Source organism: Cebus imitator, unplaced genomic scaffold, assembly GCF_001604975.1.
Source record: "Cebus imitator isolate Cc_AM_T3 unplaced genomic scaffold, Cebus_imitator-1.0 Scaffold43, whole genome shotgun sequence".
Classification (NCBI taxonomy): domain Eukaryota; kingdom Metazoa; phylum Chordata; class Mammalia; order Primates; family Cebidae; genus Cebus; species Cebus imitator.
In genome coordinates this window covers 1,742,168-1,760,783 of record NW_016107358.1, presented here as the reverse complement: position 1 = coordinate 1,760,783, position 18,616 = coordinate 1,742,168, and the positions used below count along the sequence as shown (strand labels likewise).

Genomic DNA, 18,616 nt, shown 5'->3' with positions numbered 1-18,616 from the left:
TGCTCATCAAACTTATTAATAACTAAAAAAAAATGGCAAAGGAGTGATTTTAGTATATTCTAATCCAGAATGTAGGTGTAATGCTGAGTGTCTACATAAGACCATGGATTAAAAACAACAAACAAAAAAGCACTATCCAAATAAGCTGCCATCAGGCTAACACCTCTTCCTAAGCAAAAGCTACTTATATTCCTCAACTCAAGGTGTCAGTGACAGCATGAAGCATGTGGTAGAAAATTAAAAGAGGGAGTTGATTTTCCAAATTTTATCACATTCCTTCCTTTCAAAATGTAACAACCCAAAATGTTGTTAATAATGTTGTTTTAAATTTCACCATTACGAAAAGTATTTTCATTTGCTTTAAAATAATTATGAACTTTAAATATAGGGATGACAAGTGGGTGCTTCATACCAGGTTCTGACCAGAAAAATGGAAAAAAAAAAACCTCAAACTTCTTTTTTAGAAATGTACTAGTCCTTTTGAAAAAGATCTTCTGTAAATGGGGAGTCCACTAAATGCTAATCTCTATGTTAAGCATTTCCCTTTCTCTTTTTCTTTTTCCTTTTTGCCACAACGAACCTTAAGGCAGATTATTAGCCTTGGTTTGCAAATGAGGAAAATGAGATTAAAGTTAAGAAATGTGTCCATGAACACACAGCTGGGATTTTAACTCAGCAACATATAGCTCTCAAGTGTTTCTTACGATGTTATCTAAGAGTCTGACAGCCAAACTGATCATAATCTCTAAGACATAGAGTGGACAACTAAAATGAAAACGGGACAGAAAAAAAAAAATCCCCACTCAAAGTGTGTAGCTATAAACCATCTTGCTGTCCTATATTTCTCTTACGGTTAAAACAAAGTGCAGGGCTGAGCACAGCGGTTCAAACCCGTAATTCCAGCAAATTGGGAGACCAAGGCGGGTGGATCACCTCAGGTCAGGAGTTCCAGACCAGCCTGGGCAACATGATGAAACCTTGTCTCTACTAAAAATACAAAAAATTAGCTGGGCATGGTGGCACACACCACTTGTAGTCCCAGCTACATGGGAGGTTGAAGCAGGAGAATTGCTTGAACCCAGCAGGTAAAGGTTGCAGTGAGCTGAGATTGCGCCATTGCACTCCAGGCTGGGCGACAGAGCAAGACTCTGTCTCAAAAACAAATGGACAAACAAAAACATTAAAATGCAACTCAAATACCATAAAATTTACCCATTTAATGTGTACAGTTCAGTGGTTCTTAGTATATTTACAAGGCTATGCAACCATCACCTCACTAATTCCAGAACACTTTCATCACCCTAGAAAAAAATCCCCATAGCCATTAGTATTATTTTCCCTCCCTTCTTCCCTCTCTCCCTCCCTCCCTCCTTCCTTCGAAACAGACTTTTGCTCTTGTTGCCCAGGCTAGAGAGCAATGGCATGATCTTGACTCACTGCAACCTCTGCCTCCTGGGTTCAAGCGATTCACCTGCCTCGGTCTCCCGAGTAGCTGGGATTACAGGCAGGCACCACCATGCCTGGCTACTTCTTGGTATTTTTAGTAGAGACAGGGGTTCACCATGTTGGTCAGGCTGGTCTTGAACTCCTGACCTCAGGTGATCCGCCTGCCTCGGCCTCCCAAAGTGCTGGGATTACAGGCGTGAGCCACCTCGCCTAGCCTAGTATTCATTTCTTATATAATTTTAGAACTTTCTACTAAAAATCCAATTTTCTTAGATTTTTTCCTTCAAAGACAATTCTTAAATATTTTATAGATGCAGGAAAGAAGTTATTAAAATAATCTCAAATAACAAATGAGTGATATTGCTGTTATTGAATATATCTTCCAGGATGAAAAAATGAAAAGGATTATTACTGGTAGCATTTCCCAAAAGTCATAAATGTCAATAAACTTCTCCATCATATCACTACCACAATTTATTAAGCACCTACTATCTGGCAGGCACCATATTAAGAATATTCTATCTCAATTAATCCTGAGAGCAATTCTAAAGAATTATGAATACTCACTCTATTGCACACACAAAAACCATGGAAACTTGGAGCAGTGACCTCATCCAGTAAGTGTAAGAGTTGAGAAATAATCCTAGGTCTGGTTTGATTTCAAACCTCAAGCTCTAACCACTGAGCTCCACCAAGTGAGAGAAAATGGATCAAAAGAGAATGTAGGTTTCAAAATTAAAAAAAAAAAAAAAAGGAGGGAGAGAAGAGGCTGAACAGAAGTGGGTTAAGGGTACAAACATACAATCCAATAGAAGGAATAAATGTAATGGTTGGTAGCAGAGTAGGATGGCCATACTTAACAAAAACGTATTATCCTCAGGTGACGGACATTTTAGATACATTCTCTTATCGCTATGCATTAGATTCATATAACAACATTTCTCATGTACCTCATTGATATGGTTTGGCTGTGTCCCCACCCAAATCTCATCTTGAATTCTCACATGTTGTGGGAGGGACCCCATGGGAGGTAGTTAAATCACAGGCGTGGGTCTTTCCGGTGCTGTTATTGTGATAGTGAATAAGTGTCGTAAGATCTGGTGATGATCTAAGGGAGAGTTTCCCAGCACCAGCTCTCTTCCCTTGTCTGCCGCCATGTGAGATGTGCCTTTCACCTTGTGCCTTGATTGTGACACCTCTCCAGCCATGTGGAAGTGTAAGTCCAATTAAACTTCGTTTTGTTACTACTTTCAGGTATATCTTTATCAGCGGCATGAAAATGAACTAATACAGTAAATTGGTACCAGTAGAGTGGGGAGTTGCTGAAAAGATACCCGAAAATGTGGAAGCAACTTTGGAACTGGGTAACAGGCAGAGGTTGGAACTGTTTGTAGGGCTCAGAAGTCAGGCAAATGTGGAAAAGTTTGGAACTCCCTAGACACTTGTCAAATGGCTTTGACCAAAATGCTGATAATGATGTGGACAATGAAGTCCGGGCTGAAATGATTTCAGATGGAGATAGGGAACTTGTTAGGAACTGGAGCAAAGGTGACTCTTGTTATGTGTTAGCAAAGAGACTCATGGCATTTTGCCCCTGCCCTAAACATTTGTGGAATTTTGAACTTGAGAGAGATGATTAAGGGTATCTGGCAGAAGAAATTTCTAAGCAACAAAGTATTCAAGATGTGACTTGGGTGCTATTAAAGGCATTCAGTTTTATTAGGGAAACAGAGAATAAAAGTTGAGAAAATTTGCAGCCTGACAATGCTATAGAAAAGAAAATCCCATTTTCTGAGGAGAAATTCAAGCTGGCTGCATAAATTAGCATAAGTAATGAGTAACCAAATGCTATTCCCCAAGATGATGGAAAAAGTGTCTTCAAGGCATGTTGGAGGTCTTCATGGCAGCCCTTCCCATTACAGGCCTAGAGGACTAGGAGGAAAATGTGGTTTTGTAGGTGGGGCTCAGGGTCCCCATGCTATGTGCAGCTAGAAACTTGGTGCCCTGTGTCCTAGCCACTTCAGCTGTGTCTGAAAGGGGCCAATGTAGAGCTCAGGCCATGGCTTCAGAGGGTGCAAGCCTCAAGCCTTCACAGCTTCAATGTGGGGTTGAGCCTGCCAGTACATGGAAGTCGAGAATTGGGGTTTGGGAACCTCCATCTAAATTTCAGAGATTGTATGGAAACTCCTGGATGTCCAGGCAGATGTTTGCAGCAGAGGTGAGGCTCTCATAGAGAACCTCTGCTAGGGCAGTGTGGAAGGGAAATGTGGGGTTGGAATCCCCACAGAGAGTCCCCACTGGGGCACGACCTATTGGAGCTGTGAGAAGAGAGCCACTGTCCTCCAGACCTTAGCAGGGTAGGTCCACTGACAGCTTGTACTGTGCAGCTGGAAAAGCCACAGATACTCAACACCAGTCCATGAAAGCAACTGGGAGAGAGGCTGTACCCTGCAAAGCCACAGGTGCCAAGCTGCCCAAGACCATGAGAACTCACCTCCTGCATTAGCATGACCTGGATGTGAGACACGGAGTCAAAGGAGATCATTCTGGAGCTTTAAGATTTGACTGCCCCACTGGATTTTGGACTTGCATGGGGCCTGCAGCCCTTTTGTTTTGGCCAATTTCTTCCAATGCTTGTACCCCATTGTATCTCAGAAGTAACTACCTTGGTTTATTTTGTAGGCTCATAGGTGGAAGGGACTTGTCTCAGATGAGATTTTGGACTGTGGACTTTTGAGTTAATGCTGAAATGACTTATGACTTTGGGGAACTATTGGGAAGGCATGATTGGCTTTGAAAGCTGAGGACATGAGATTTGGGAGGGCCCAGGAGTGAGATGATATAATTTGCTGTGTCCTCACCCAAATCTCATCTTGAATTTCCATATGTTGTGGGAGGGATCCAGTAGGAGGTAGTTGGATCATGGAAATGGGTCTTTCCTGTGTTATTCTCATGATAGTGAATAAGTCTCATGAGGTCTGATGATTATACAAGGGGGAGCTTCCCTCCACAGTCTCTCTTCTCTTGTCTGGTGCCATGTGAGACATGCCTTTCACTTTCACTATGACTGTGAGGCCTCCCCACCCACACGGGAACTATCAGTCCATTAAACCTCTTTCATTTTCAAATTGCTCAGTCTCTGGTATGTCCTTATCAGAAGGATGAAAATGGACTAATACACCCATAAATATGTACAAATAAAAATGAAAACAACAGTTAAGTCCAAATGGATTATTTACATAAGCCCAGGATGCTGAAGATGGTTATCTAGAGCTGGCTCCTGGAAGCATTATCTCAGTGATTTTCATATTTACATACTGAATGCCTACAATGGACACCTGCACAAAAGAACAGAAAACAGATATTTCTGATTCTTCCATTCTTCATTATTTGTTAATTAACCTAGAACACTAGAAATGGCAACAATGGTGAAATCTGGAAGTATATGACCTTTCAGAGTAATACTATGCAACTTTCCTCCCGAGTCTTTGTTGGTTTTCCAGGATCATTATCCTAAACTAGTCATCATCTTAGTTTATCTTCTGTTGTTATAACAGAATACCACAGACTGTGTACTTTATAAAGAAAATACATTTAATTTTCACAGTCCTGGAGGCAGGGAAGGCTGCTAGCATCTGGTGAGGGCCTTTTTGCTGTGTCATATCATAGCAGAAGGCAAGTGTTTGCTAGCTCAGGTCTCTCTTCCTCTTATAAAGCCAGTCCCATCATGGGTGCCCCATTCTGATGACTTTATCTAATCCTATTACCTCCCAAAGGCCTCACCTCCAAATTTTATCAATACATGTTTGGGGACTGAGTTTCTAACACGTGAAATTTTTAGGACACATTCAAATCATAGCATCAATTTAAGGGTTCCAAAGGCTCCGTTTCTCCTGGCTTGCATTTCTTTTGAATTTTTTCAAGACCTCCTTTATTTTTATCATACTTGAAACCATGTGGTAGGTGTGCCATTGATTTTCAGGAAAGACAGAAGGCATGACGCATGCTGCTTTTGTTGTAACTGAAATGTAAGGTTATAATAAATTTGATTAAGGCTTTATCTTCATTCTAACCATATGGTTAACTTTAAAGAAACAGAATCATATAACTATTCTGCAACTCTGGGTAAAGTTTTCAATTCAATTCAGAAAATATTTATTGACCATTTCCTATGTTTTGAGTAGCATCTGTATATGGGGAAGGGCAGAAATAGTAACAGTTCATGATGAATGACTTTTATGACTTGCCATGAAAGGGGAAAAAGGTGACTCTGTGTGTGTGTGTGTGTGTGTGTGTGTGTGTGTGTGTGTGTACGCTTGAGGTGAGGAAATGTATATAAAGCATGTGCCCAACTAATTGTGACACAAGCTATGATGTGATAAGTGCCTCAGGCTTTTCCTGATTCCTCTGGCTAAATCAACACCTCTACCATCTCTTTAGACACTACAAAATAATGTAATGTACTTCTCCTCTTTTGCAGCTGCTACAATTGAAATCATATATTAGTTTGTGTGACTATTTGGCTGAATTTTCAATAAGTACTTTGCTTTTTGGAAATGAGAGATTATTGTGTGAAAGTTCTATGCTAAGAAACATACACAGGTAGGCTCCAAAGAAGGGCACCTAATCCAGTTGAGGAAGGTTTACTGATGGAGGTGATTATGGATCCAATTTTTGAAGGGTGGGTATGAACTCACTGGAAGAAGAAGAAGGAAAGCAGGATATTATAAGCAAGTGGAACAGCATGTGTAAAGACATGTAGATGTGAACATGAAACAGTGCAAATCAAGGACGCGGATGGAGTTAAGTTCAGGTACAGGGATAAAAGAAGACAAGCAAATCATCAGGGGTTTTATGTACCAAACTTAAATTGTTGACTTAATCTTCAATACTGTGAAAAGTTTCTGAAGAGCCAAGTTTTGGGGTGATTATTTTGGCCATATGGAGGCTGCAATGAAGGCAGTATGAATATTTTTTGTAACTATATTGTAGTTAATTAGGCAAAATGTGATCAGGGCCTGAAGGAAGGCAAAAATAAAGTGATGGATATTAGAAATGTTAAACAAATAGTATCTATAATATTCTCCATCTGATTGATGATAAGTTAGCAAGAACAGTCTAGGATGGCCCACAGGGCTTTGGATTTGGAAACTGGTTAGTTAGATGTAGTTATTCATTAAAATATGGAGCTGAAGAAGTTTAGAGGGAAAGATATGTGTCCAGTTGGAGTTATGTTTTGGTTTCTTTTTTGTTTGTTTTTTATTTTTTTAATACTTGTGGATCCTTTAAGTAGATATTTACAGAAAAACTTGGAAATAGATGATCAAACCTATAGAGGTATCTTGTTAGCAGACACAGTTCCAGGAGCTATCAATAGTGTAGGAATTTTAATCTGTAAGATGTCTCATAATAGTAAAAGGGGAGAAGAGATTGACCTTGGGAAATAATAACACTTAGAAGATGGCAGAAAGAAAACTATGATGTTAATAGAAAAGTAGAAGGAAAACCGAGTGAAAAATGGTGTCTCTGAAGATAAGGAGAAAGAGTTTCTTGAAATAGAGTGATCAGTAATTTTAACACATATAATTATTGCATCTTTGTATCATTAGGACAAAATGTGTCCATTATAGCTGAAATAGTCTTGATTATGGTGATTTTATAAAAAGAACTTCGGTAAGGTTGTGCGAGCAAGAGGCAGCACTCAACGGGTTTAAGAAAGAAATGCCGAAGTGAAGGTAGTACATACAGCCTCTTCTTTAAGATGCTTGTATGTCTGTGGAAGGGAAGAAAGAATAGAAAAATAATGCACAAAGGAGATTTCAAAATTCCATATGTGGCTCTTGCCTAATACGTGAGAGTTGCAACTTTGGCCATAATCTTTTTCAGCACAGGCACAAAGATACATATATCTTGTGAATGTACGTATACTTGTCAATATATTTGTGTAACAATCACCTTTAAGAGGCTAAAATATTCATTCTTGGCCAGGTGCAGTGGCTCTTACTTGTAATCCAAGCACTCTGGGAGGCTGAGGCGGGTGGATCCCGAAGTCAAGAGATCGAGATCATCCTTGCCAATATGGTGAAACTCTGTCTCTACTAAAAATACAAAAATTAGCTAGATGTGGTGGCATGCGCCTATATTCCCAGCTATTTGGGAGGCTGAAGCAGGAGAATCACTTGGACCCAGGAGGCGGAGGCTGCAGTGAGCTGAGATTATCTCACTGCGCTCCCACCTGGGACTCCATCTCAAAAAAAAAAAAAAAAAAAAAAAAATCATTCTCCAAATTACTGCATGTCCAACAAGCCTTCAATATGGATTCTAATGAACATCTCCAGTTAACCCTTTTTCTCCTCCTTTTCCGACTCTGGCCATTGCCCCCTAGCCACTTGTATTAGAACAGTTAAAGCTTGCCATGAGTAAAGTTAGCCCAAGTCATAAGTTAAGACTCTTTCCCATGCCCTTTTCTGAAAGTTGACACTAATAGAAACCTCATAGTTTACTGTAAAGGCAATACTTATTTTTATTGGTCAGATCTTTAAATGAATGGCTGCCTTCTGCGTCTAAAAAACAGATAATTTAAAGAGAAAATTCAATTTCCAGGGAAAGGAAAAATGTCCTGAAATCATTTCTATGCGTATTATCAAGTAAGTTTGATTCTGATGCTATTAAAATCAGGGGCAGCATCATAGGGTCTTTTAAAGAATATTGCACCAGGAAGGGAGCGGAGGTTCTGAGTCACTTAGTTGCAGCCCTGTTGCTGGGAGCCAGGTGATTTTAGAAGAAGTCACCATCCCTTTTTGGTCTTTTGTTGTTGTTGTTGTTGTTCATTTCGCATAGTGTCCCTCTTTTGTGAGTTTTGACTAACGAGTGATTGTTTTTTCCTTGAAATTCATAAGTATTTATTATCTTGAACTAATTAGCCTCATATTTTGCCAAATAAACAGCTCATGTTTTACTATGATGATTTAAAGTCATTTTCCTTCCATTTGAATCATTTAAACGCATCTTTAAAGTCTTCTTTTAGATAATGAGCTCTGTGTTTATTCAAGACAACTTGTTAGAGTGCTATTAGAAGAGATGGAAAATGTCCAACTGCAGCAGCAAATCCTGGAGGTATCTATTTGAACATGAGAAAAAAGTTCTCAAACAAATGACAAAATGTTCAAACTCAATCATAATTAGTGATATGCAAAGTAAAAATTACAATCAAACTGACATAATTGAAAAAGTAAGACAATACATTATGTTGGTAAGGCACTTATAAATTGCTGGCAGGAATCTAAATTCATACAAGTCTTCTGGAAAGAAATTCAGTAATACTTAACAAAAATATCTACACACATACTTTTTGACCCAGCATTCCCATTTCTTGGAAGCTACCCTGGAGGCACATAGAGTGTATTTCTCACAGGAGTATTGGTTAGCAGTGTTTTCTGCATCATGAAAATACTGCACATAAGGTTACTTATTGCAGCAGTTTATAATAGCACAATACCGGAAACAATCTAAAAGCCACTACATAGAAGAATGTGTGTGCATTTGTACAAAAGAAACACAGGCAAGATAAACTAAAGAAATCAGTTACCTATAGGCAGTGCATGGGAAATAAGCAGAAAAAAGAGGGAATAGGAACTGGTGAGAAGGGATGAGGGAATAACACTTATCATGCTATAATTTTTTTGTAAAGCTTTGACTCTTAGTACCATAGCAATATTTCATACACCCAAATAAGAAATATATAATTTAATTACATTGAATTAAATGTGTGGGGAATATGAGTTTACAAATGCATAAGTAAACCACACTGAAGAGGATGGGCAAGTAAAGAAACAACCTAAGTCACTTTCAAAAGAAAATAATATTTTGATTGGATACTATAAAGTTCAAGAAAAAAATAAGTGTTCATAAATACTGCACTCTTGTAATAAGTGTTTCCAACAGGAGTATCAGTGAGCAATTCTGTAACTACCTTAAGTGTATAGCAGGATTTAATAAGTAAGTGAATATATTGTAAATAATGGAAGTCAGGTTTTTCACTGTCAGATAGAAGTTACAAATAAGGAAAAGGGGAAAAATAAAATGAACCTGGTGGTACTGGATTAGGATCTAAGTATTGACCTCATCTGTCTTATCTCTATGTCTACCATGATATATCTGTATCTATCTAAAAAGATATACTGATAGAAATGTAGAAATAAATATGATATAGGTGAATGTGTACATAGATTTCCTAACTCTCTCTGCTGAGAGGGCCTAAAAGCAATAACACCTCAATAAAAATGAGCACACTTAGCACCCAGATCTTGGTTGCTATATATTATTCTCCAAAGAAAGAACCCAGACTCATTTGAAAATCAGTTCACTCCAGGGCTGGGGTAGAAGGGGCAAAAAAAAAACTTGGAACATCATATAATACTAAAAAGTTAAGGAACTGCTAAAAAACAATTGGGGTATGTCCAAAGGATACAATAACAAATCAGAAGGAACTCTCAATGGCTAAATCCAGAACACTTTTGGCCAAAAATAACTAATGATCATATTGGATTATAATTCTTAGAATAAATATCCATGAGATCATACTAATATAAATAAATAACTGAATAAGTAAATGCAGGAGAAGGAACAGCTCTTACAAAAGAATTTCTATTACTTTAGACAGAATAAAGGAAATACAAAAGTCACTATTAGGCAAACAGCACAGTAATAACTGTTGCAAGCAAGATCTGCCAATGGATGCTAAAATCAGTGGACAAAAGTTTGAGGAAAAATAGGACATCAGCACAGCATCAAAATTTTTCAACATATTTATCAATTATAAATAAAAAAATGTAACTTTACAGTATGGAAACCTAGTAGATATAACCTCAACCAGGCAATCATGGTTAATATCACTAATTAACATTATGTACCACCCCCCTGCCATAATGATATACTAAGGATACAATATCACTTCTATGTCATTCTTGGCAAATGAATAACCTTAGCCTAATCATTATAAAACACTGGACAAACCCAAATTGAAGGACATTCCACAAAATATTTGACCAATATTTATTAGAAGTGCCAAGGTAATGAAAGACAGGGAGACCAAGGGACCTTCACAGATTGAAGGAGATTCAAGTGACATGACAATCAAATGCAATGTGGGTCCTAGTTGTATCTGGTACAGAAAAAGGACGTGGGGCTGGGGGAGAACTAGTGAAAGCTGAATAAAGTTTGTAATCACAAGGTACTAGTGTAAATGTTCTGGATTTGATATTTGTACACTGGTTATGAAAGCCACTAACATTAGAGAAATTGGGTAACGGACATGTACGAACTCTTGTCTTATTTTATAACATTTGTATGAGGGGAAACTTATTTAAAAATAAAAAGGTTTGGAAAAGTATAGAAAGAGATGAAGATGAAGAAGAGGAAGAGGAGGAGAAGGAGAAAGAGGAGGAATAGGAGTAGGAGGGGAGAGGAAGGAAAAAAATAAAAAAAAACAAAAGAAGAGAAATTTTAAAATAACATGTTTGAGTTTTAAAAACAGTATTTGAAGTATTTTAAAAACAATTCAAGATTGTATTTGAAGGTATTGGTAAGATGAGAGCTACAGGCATGGTTTTGTGCCCTTTCAGAGTCAATGGGCTGTATACATAACATGGAACAAAAATACAATGTTAGATGTCTTACTTTCATCTATTAGTTTATATGTGGGTTTCTTTGCGAAAATAAATTTAATATTAATTCAATAGACATTTGCCATTTATATACTCATTAAAAGTTTTGAGACTTGACACAATTCTTTATACGTTATTACTGATTCAACATACACTTCCAAACAGATAAATACACTAATTAATTTCACAGTTGATGCCAAGAGTGGACAGATGCCTATGTTTAGTGTTAATAGACAATATCTTAGAGAAGTCACCATTTAAAAATCTCAGAACTCCCTCACACAATTATTAATTTCTACAAACTCTTAGTAATGAATACTTTTTAAAAAGGAAAAAAATTAGGTACTAGGAATTCAAACACGTTCATCCGTCATTATACGCCAGAATTCCCAATCCTTCTCAAAAAGTGCTAACTTATTCTATTTTGAAACCATACTAGTCAGTTGCTTGCTAGAATTTGTCCAACATGCCTAAGTCAATTAGAATACAGAAAGAGTGGCTAACTTTAAAAATCTCAATTAGAAACAGATAGCATAATTTAAAATTTCAGTATTAAAACAATATCTTGAATTTAAAATTAAAATATTATTGCCAGTAAAATTTTGAGTTTGGCTTATGGAATAATATACAAAAAGGAGAAAAGATGAAAGTTTTGGTTCAAACTAAAATACATCACTTTCTTACCCTTCATGTGCCCCTGGCTATTTGTTCTGTTTGGTCTTGTTTTTGGATGTTATGATACATATAAAAACTAATTCTGATATATTGCTCAAGATACCTCAGAAAGATTGCACTCTATATGCCTAATTGTGGAAGTAGATGACAATCACATGAGGAGTTGCTTTAAAAAGCTTGCACACTGAAGTCCTGATAAGTGCAAGATCCTTTTTTTTAAACCAAAATACTAAGTATTAAAATTCCAGTGATCAAATCCCTTTTATACTTACTTACAAAGTTGAAACTTACTATTATCAAATATCTGTACTATATGGTGAGAAAATATTTTGCATTAAAATGTTACATGCCCTCTGAAATCATCTGAGAGCTCAGTAACAACAAAAAATCTATAAATATAATACTTCAGTTTGTTTTTACAAGTACTGTGATGATCCGTTTCCTCTCTGGTCATAAGAATCATGGTAACAGCCATTTAAACAAGACAGTACACCATGTGAATATTAATTGTACTGAGTTGGCTTTTCTGCTCTGCATCCTAAAAGTTTACAATCCTGTTGTGGAGTCAGAAGATTCGAATATAAAGGCTTCCTATAATGAAATAATAGAGCCACTGTATTAGACCTTAATAGTCTAACACCTAGAACCCAGGGAAGTTGGTAATAGCACCCTATCTTGCAAAGATAATTAGAATCTTCAAAGCACTTTCATATGTTTTACCTAACTGAACTTTGTCACAACCTTGCCAGGAGGCAGAGAGGGTTATGATAAATATAAAAACTGATGCTCAGGAGGTCATATGTTTTTAAAATCACACATGGACCTGTTCACTCTGCTCAAGTTCCGTTGAGGGAACCATGGCATTGTCCTGTTCATTTGCTGTTTTTCCAGGAACAGCACTTTCCTCAAAGTAAGGAAATAGCTCCAGGCATTGGGTTCCTGAATAGGAGAGCTCTACTGGAAAACTGTGTTCTGCTGCAGCACAAAGGACTATTTTTAGATGTTTTCCTTTTGCTAATTGTCTCTCCCTCTGTGGGGAATTTCTATGGGTAGAATCCCAGATGAGCCAAGTTTCTCACTAATTCTCAAAGAGGCAGGAAAGATGAAGGCCATGGCTCAGGTTGCCCCGGGGCTGAATAACTTCTTCAGTGATGTCAGTGCAGTGGTTTTAGCAAGATCTTCAAGGACCTTGGAGCTTAAAGAGCTTTAGTGATATCACTGAACAATAGGACTAAGAGGTGACTAGAAAGAAGGCCTGGGTATATCTTCTTGGTCTTGGAACCACTCCAAATGACCTTTCCTGGAGCTTGAGCTTTGAAATGAGCTAAGAGGGTGTGAACCCAGTGGTGGGTGTAAGTTCAAGTGGTCCTCCAGATGTTCTGGTTTTTCTTCCACTGCCTCTGAGAGGAAGAAGGTAGACTTCTCCCAAACTTCAAACCACATTTTTTTTTCATTTTACTGTAAGTTCTGGGGTACATGTGCAGATCTTGCAGGATTGTCACGTAGGTATACACATGCCATGGTGGTTTGCTGCCTCCATCACCCATCACCTACATTAGGTATTTCTCCTAATGTTATACCTCCCCAATCTCCCCACCCCCTGCTATCCCTCCCCTAGCCCCTCACTCCTCAACAGACCCCAGTGTGTGATGTTACCCTCCCTGTGTACTCATTGTTCAACACCCACTTACGAGTGAAAACATGTGCTGTTTGGTTTTCTGTTTGTCAGTTTGCTGATAATGATGGTTTCCAGATTCATCCATGTTCCTTTCAAAGGACATGAACTCATCCTTTTTTATGGCTGCATAGTATTCCATGGTGTATATGTTCCACATTTTCTTTTCTTTTTTTTTTTTCTTGAGGTCTTCAACCTAAAGCTACAGTTTCTTTATCCAGTCTATCATTGATGGGCATTTGGGTTGTTTCCAAGTCTTTGCTATTGTAAACAGTTTCACAATGAACATATGTGTGCATGTGTCTTTGTAATAGAACACTTTATAATCCTTTAGGTACATACCCAGTAATGGGATTGCTGGGTGAAATGGTATTTCTATTTCTAGATCCTTGAGGAATCGCCACACTGTCTTCTACAATGTCATTATACAGGCTAAACATTTGCAGTTCCTCTGCAAATGTTTAGCCTATATAAGAGAAAGAGGAAAGGTGTGATGCAAACCATTTTTACTCCCTTGCAGGGAAGAAAGAGCTAAACAGTTAGTGCTAGGCAGCCTTGAGACAATGGGTGGAACAAAGGTGAAGTCAGTTGTTGGCTCAACCTCAGGGAAAACCTAACAGTTTTTGTGCAATGAATTACCTAGGGAGCTGCTGAGTTCCCTGTCACCAGGACTATTCAAGCAGAAATTTACTGGTATGAACACTGGTATTCATCGGAAAGTGAAAATGAGTCACAACCCTACAGGTGGGGGCTAAATAATAATTGCAAACACTATTATAGCACTTACTTTATAACAAGTGTTTCCTTAACTCTCAAGGAGTGAATGAGACAGATGCTATCCTTAACTTTCTTTCAAAGATGAGAAAATTGAGGCAGAGAGAAGTTAAGTAATTTGTTTAAGGTCATACAGCTGGTAGGAATTTGAACTCAGGCTGCTTATCTCTAGTGTCTGTGCTCTTAACCACCTGCTGTATTGCTAAGTGCCCCCCTAAGGTCCGCTTTTGCCCTGAGGTTCCACCTAGGGTGGCGTCCTGTCACTTCGACAGCATTCTTCCCATGCTTACTCATTGCACTTCCAAAAGGGTATTGTTGGAATTATGAAAAGAAAACAGAGAAAATAAGAGTCAGGGGGAAAAATCGAGATCTTTAGACTCATCTGGGCGGGCTGGCAGAGGCAGAGCCTCTAGAATACTGGCGCCAAAGCGAAGCGCTCTTTTGTCCTCAGATTTCCCGCCTGACCTGCCTCGTCTTCCTCTTTGCCTTCTGGCCCCACTTCCCACTGCACCTATGCTACCCTTTTCTAGGGGACTGAAAGGCACGGGGACAAACAAGCGCGCCGCTGTCAATCCTCTATCCCACACCCTCTTCCCCACCCGGATTGACAGGGAGACGCCCAGGGTGGTGAGTGACTTACCCACGGACACAGAGCCCCGACCAGAAAATCCAGGTGTCCAAACTCCCACATCAGCCCTCTGTCCACGCCTACGCATACCTGACTTTTCATAGCCCGCACCCAAGAGCTTTCTTTATTCCACGTCCCCGCCTCCCTACCCCACCCCTAGTTCCCTAGAGTCGCTTCTGACGCTCTGCAGCCTCCGGGGTCCAGCCCTCCCGGCGGGTGCTTCCCTTCCGCCGCATTCCCACGCCGGAGTCGCCCCGGGCCGCGCGCAGCCCGCGGGACGGCTGCCTTCCGGGCCGGAGGCCGGGACGGCGGGGACACCGAGGTAGGCGGGCTCCCAGGGCTCAGGGTCCGGCGCCGAGGGCAGGAGCAGGGGAGGTGCCGCGGCCCCCGGTCCAGAAGGCACCTGCAAGGAAGCACCGACCCGCGGTGACGTCCTCCGCGTCTCCCGCCGACCAGCAGCCGCCTCCAGAAGGTCCCAAGGGGCCGCATTGGAGCTCACCGAGGGGTGGCGGCGCCTCTGGCTCTCGGAGGCGCCACTTCCTGGTCCCTACCCTCCCGCCCGCCCCTTCCCGGCGCCCGGGCTCCCTCCCGCGTCCCCTCCCGCGCCTTCCCGGCGCCCGGGCTCCCGCCCGCTCCACGTGCAAACTCCCCTCCACCTGTGCGCTCACGATGGACTCGGGACCCGGCTTCCCAAGAGAGGCCGCCTGTTGGTTGGACGACTAGCGGAGGTGGGCGGGGAGTTACCAACCCCACACGCGCCTCTCCATGAAGATTCTTGAGCTTTCTCTGAAGAAAGGAGTGCATATGCTGCAGTGTCTCTGTGGAAGGAGCCTGAGGTCCAGCGACAGCCCAAGTGGTGAGAAAACGTTCTTTCCCCAGCCGTGAAACACGGCAGGATGCCCCCTTTCTTTCTCCCGGGGCCCTCTCCGCCGCCCTTCTCTGCTGAATTCAGCGCAGTCTGTGGTGGAGGGAAGCCGTTTCCCGACTGGGGAGAGGTCAGGGCCCCTCCGCTGGTTCTGTCTGTGGGTCTTTTTTTCTTTTAAATCCCTGAAGTCACCCATGCTTGTAGAGCGAGCGCGTTAGCTTTGGCCGAGCGCGCCTGGGCTGAAACCTGCGGGTCCCTCTCCAAGCGGCTCTGGCTGGGACCCGCGTTCGCACCTTCTCGCGGCTCTCTGGTTGCGATTTGCGGGGCGGCGCGCGACTTGGAGTTGTTCGCTGTCTCCGAGAAGTTGCTCGTGCGTTCCACAGGAGAGGGGACTCTTAAACAGATGGCTGGCAAGGCAGGTATCTTTCCTTTTTCTTGCTTTGTCTGAAAAGTAGACACCTGGCGGTGGTTAGGGGTAAGTTTCCCCTGGAGATTTAACGATTTGTGTCCTCGGTGCTGAGGCAGGAGGGTCCCAATCAGCCTTGGGCTTCAGCCGGGTCCTCTGGGAGGAAAAGAAGGAAAATCAGACCCTTTGAATGAACTGAGATATTGAGAAAGGCCATTAAAATTTTAATTAAAAAAAAAAAACCCGCACCAAACTAATAGCAAATAAGTGTGATTCTTTTCTGCTGAAGTCTTGCAAAATGATGTGCTGTTACATCACGTTTCTTCCATTGTCTAATTATTTAAGGTTCTTTAAGGCTTGTATAAGTTATCTTCAAAGTGTTGTGTCTATTAATCTTGCAAGTGCTAATTCAATTTCTGTGTCTTGATTTTCCTCTTACAAACTGGGAGTGGGGTGTGGGGTGAGAACAACGATACCCTGTTACATCTAAGCAAGTGTCTTCTGCAAAGAACTAGATACGTTTTTGATCCATAAATTCCAAATAACTTTACTTTTCAAAAATTTAACAACATTATACAAGATTTCGTGTTTAAAACTCCATATGTTATTTTGGAGAGTCTGATTCATTTGGTTATGGCACCTATTTTCACTCTGTTCTCGAGCTTTGAAAATTATATTTGGAAAGATTAGAATATATGTAGGTTTCATTCATTCTTTTGGATCTTTGACTTTGTGGTTACTCATCAGTCTAAATGATATATAAAACTGCTTAAAAAGAACTAATTAGAATTAAATAGAAAACTACTTAAAAAGAACTATTTTATGGAGTTGCAGAACACACTTTCAAAATGAAATCAGCAACGAGATCTCATTTTGTACTTCCGTGTATTTCGGAAGATTATTTATACATTCTTTTTTGCCATTATATTTATAAGTACTAAAAGACATCATACCACTATATTCTAAACCAAGTGGCTTTATGTTAAAGTTTCATGTTTTGATATACATATTTCAAGAAGCTGGTAGAGATATGTGTTATAGTTTCATTTTTTCCTGGTCTACAGTAAATATAATGTGAATAGATTGTAACTTGGATATATGTCTCTCAGAGGTGAAAATTTTAGCAGTGACTCACACCTGCAATCACAGCACTTTGGGAGGCCAAGGGGGGGAGGGTGGATCATGAGGTCAGGAGTTCGAGACCAGCCTGGCCAACATGGTGAAACCCAGTCTTTACTAAAAATACAAAAATTAGCTGGGCGTGGTGGGGGGCACCTGTAATCCCAGTGTAATCCCAGCTGCTTGGGAGGCTGAGGCAGGAGAATCGTGTGAACCCTGGAGGTAGAGGTTACAGTGAGCCTAGATTGCACCATTGCACTCCAGCCTGGGTGACTGGGAAAGACTGACTCAAAAGAAAAAAATTAAAACTGTGTAGGATATGTAATGACGACAGGGCAGTTTCTCAGTCAAATTAGGAAAGATATCCAATTTACCTCCAGAGTCAGTTTCCCAAATAGCAATAGATCCAAATAGAAGGGTTAACTTACGTGATTGGACAGCATGCGTTATTGCAAGTAGGAGGCTGTTTTAGTTGTAACACAGTCTCAATAAGTCACTACCCATCTTTGAAACTCATTTTTATCTGCAAACAGTGGAAATGATAGATATAGCCTGTATTTTTTTTTTATATTTGACTATGCTCTAGGTTTAACAGTGATTCTATGAAAACTTGTGTTTTATTTATATGTTCAGTTTTATTTAGCAGGGTTAATATTTTGTTTATTTTGGGGGAACTGTCACTCTAGAGGAATTCTTGTAAAATGGTATTGAATTCCAAGTAATGAAGTTCCCTTCCCACCCTTTCCACAGACAGAGGTAATATATATGGTTATGTACCAGGAGACTGTTTCTGGGAACTAAATTACCTTTTAGAAAATTGTGAGTCTTTCAAACTTACTATCTTGTGTAATTAACATGACCTACTGTTTCCTAATTAATGCATAAATGTAAATTACTATAATAATGGTGGCTGGGTGCCGTGGCTTACGACTGTAATCCCAGCGCTTTGTGAGGCTGAGGCAGGTGGATTGCCTGAGGTTGGGAGTTCGAGACCACCCTGACCAACATGAAGAAACCCCATCTCTACAAAAAATACAAAATTAGCCAGGGATGGTGGCACATGCCTGTAATCCCAGCTACTTGGAAAGTTGAGGCAGGAGAATTGCTTGAACCCAGGAAGCAGAGGTTGCTGTGAGCTGAGATGGTGCCATTGCACTCCAGCCTAGGCCACAAGAGTGAATCTCTGTTTCAAAATAATAATAATAGTACCTACCTAATAGATTATTTTAAACATCAAATAAATTAATAACAGCTGAAGATTTAGTTGAGCTCTCATGTTATGCCAGGCACTGTTCTAAGAATTTTACCATGTACCATATACTTAGTATATTTTAGGTATTTTTATTATTGTGTCCTATTTTAA

At 40.1% G+C, this 18,616-nt stretch overlaps 1 protein-coding gene and 1 long non-coding RNA gene across 4 annotated transcripts in view; one reads left to right on the top strand and one right to left on the bottom strand.

Moving 5' to 3' along the window:
- LOC119470891 overlaps positions 1 to 15,404 on the bottom strand; it is a 46,878-nt gene extending 31,474 nt beyond the window's left edge. The window contains exon 1 of one of the 2 annotated variants that reach the window (XR_005199860.1): positions 14,876 to 15,404. This is a non-coding gene — a long non-coding RNA (uncharacterized LOC119470891). The remainder of the gene's footprint in view (positions 1 to 14,875) is intronic. The other variant, XR_005199861.1, reaches the window with a different exon arrangement.
- FGF12 (fibroblast growth factor 12) overlaps positions 1 to 18,616 on the top strand; it is a 577,089-nt gene that overhangs the window by 194,261 nt on the left and 364,212 nt on the right. Inside the window, exon 1 of one of the 2 annotated variants that reach the window (XM_017526632.2) lies at positions 15,488 to 15,719. The exons of the other annotated variant lie outside the window; for it this stretch is intronic. Coding sequence (XP_017382121.1) covers positions 15,629 to 15,719 — 91 coding nt within the window. The 5' untranslated portion in view covers positions 15,488 to 15,628. Of the gene's footprint in view, positions 1 to 15,487; positions 15,720 to 18,616 lie in introns of those variants that run through there. 2 annotated transcript variants of the gene reach the window in all.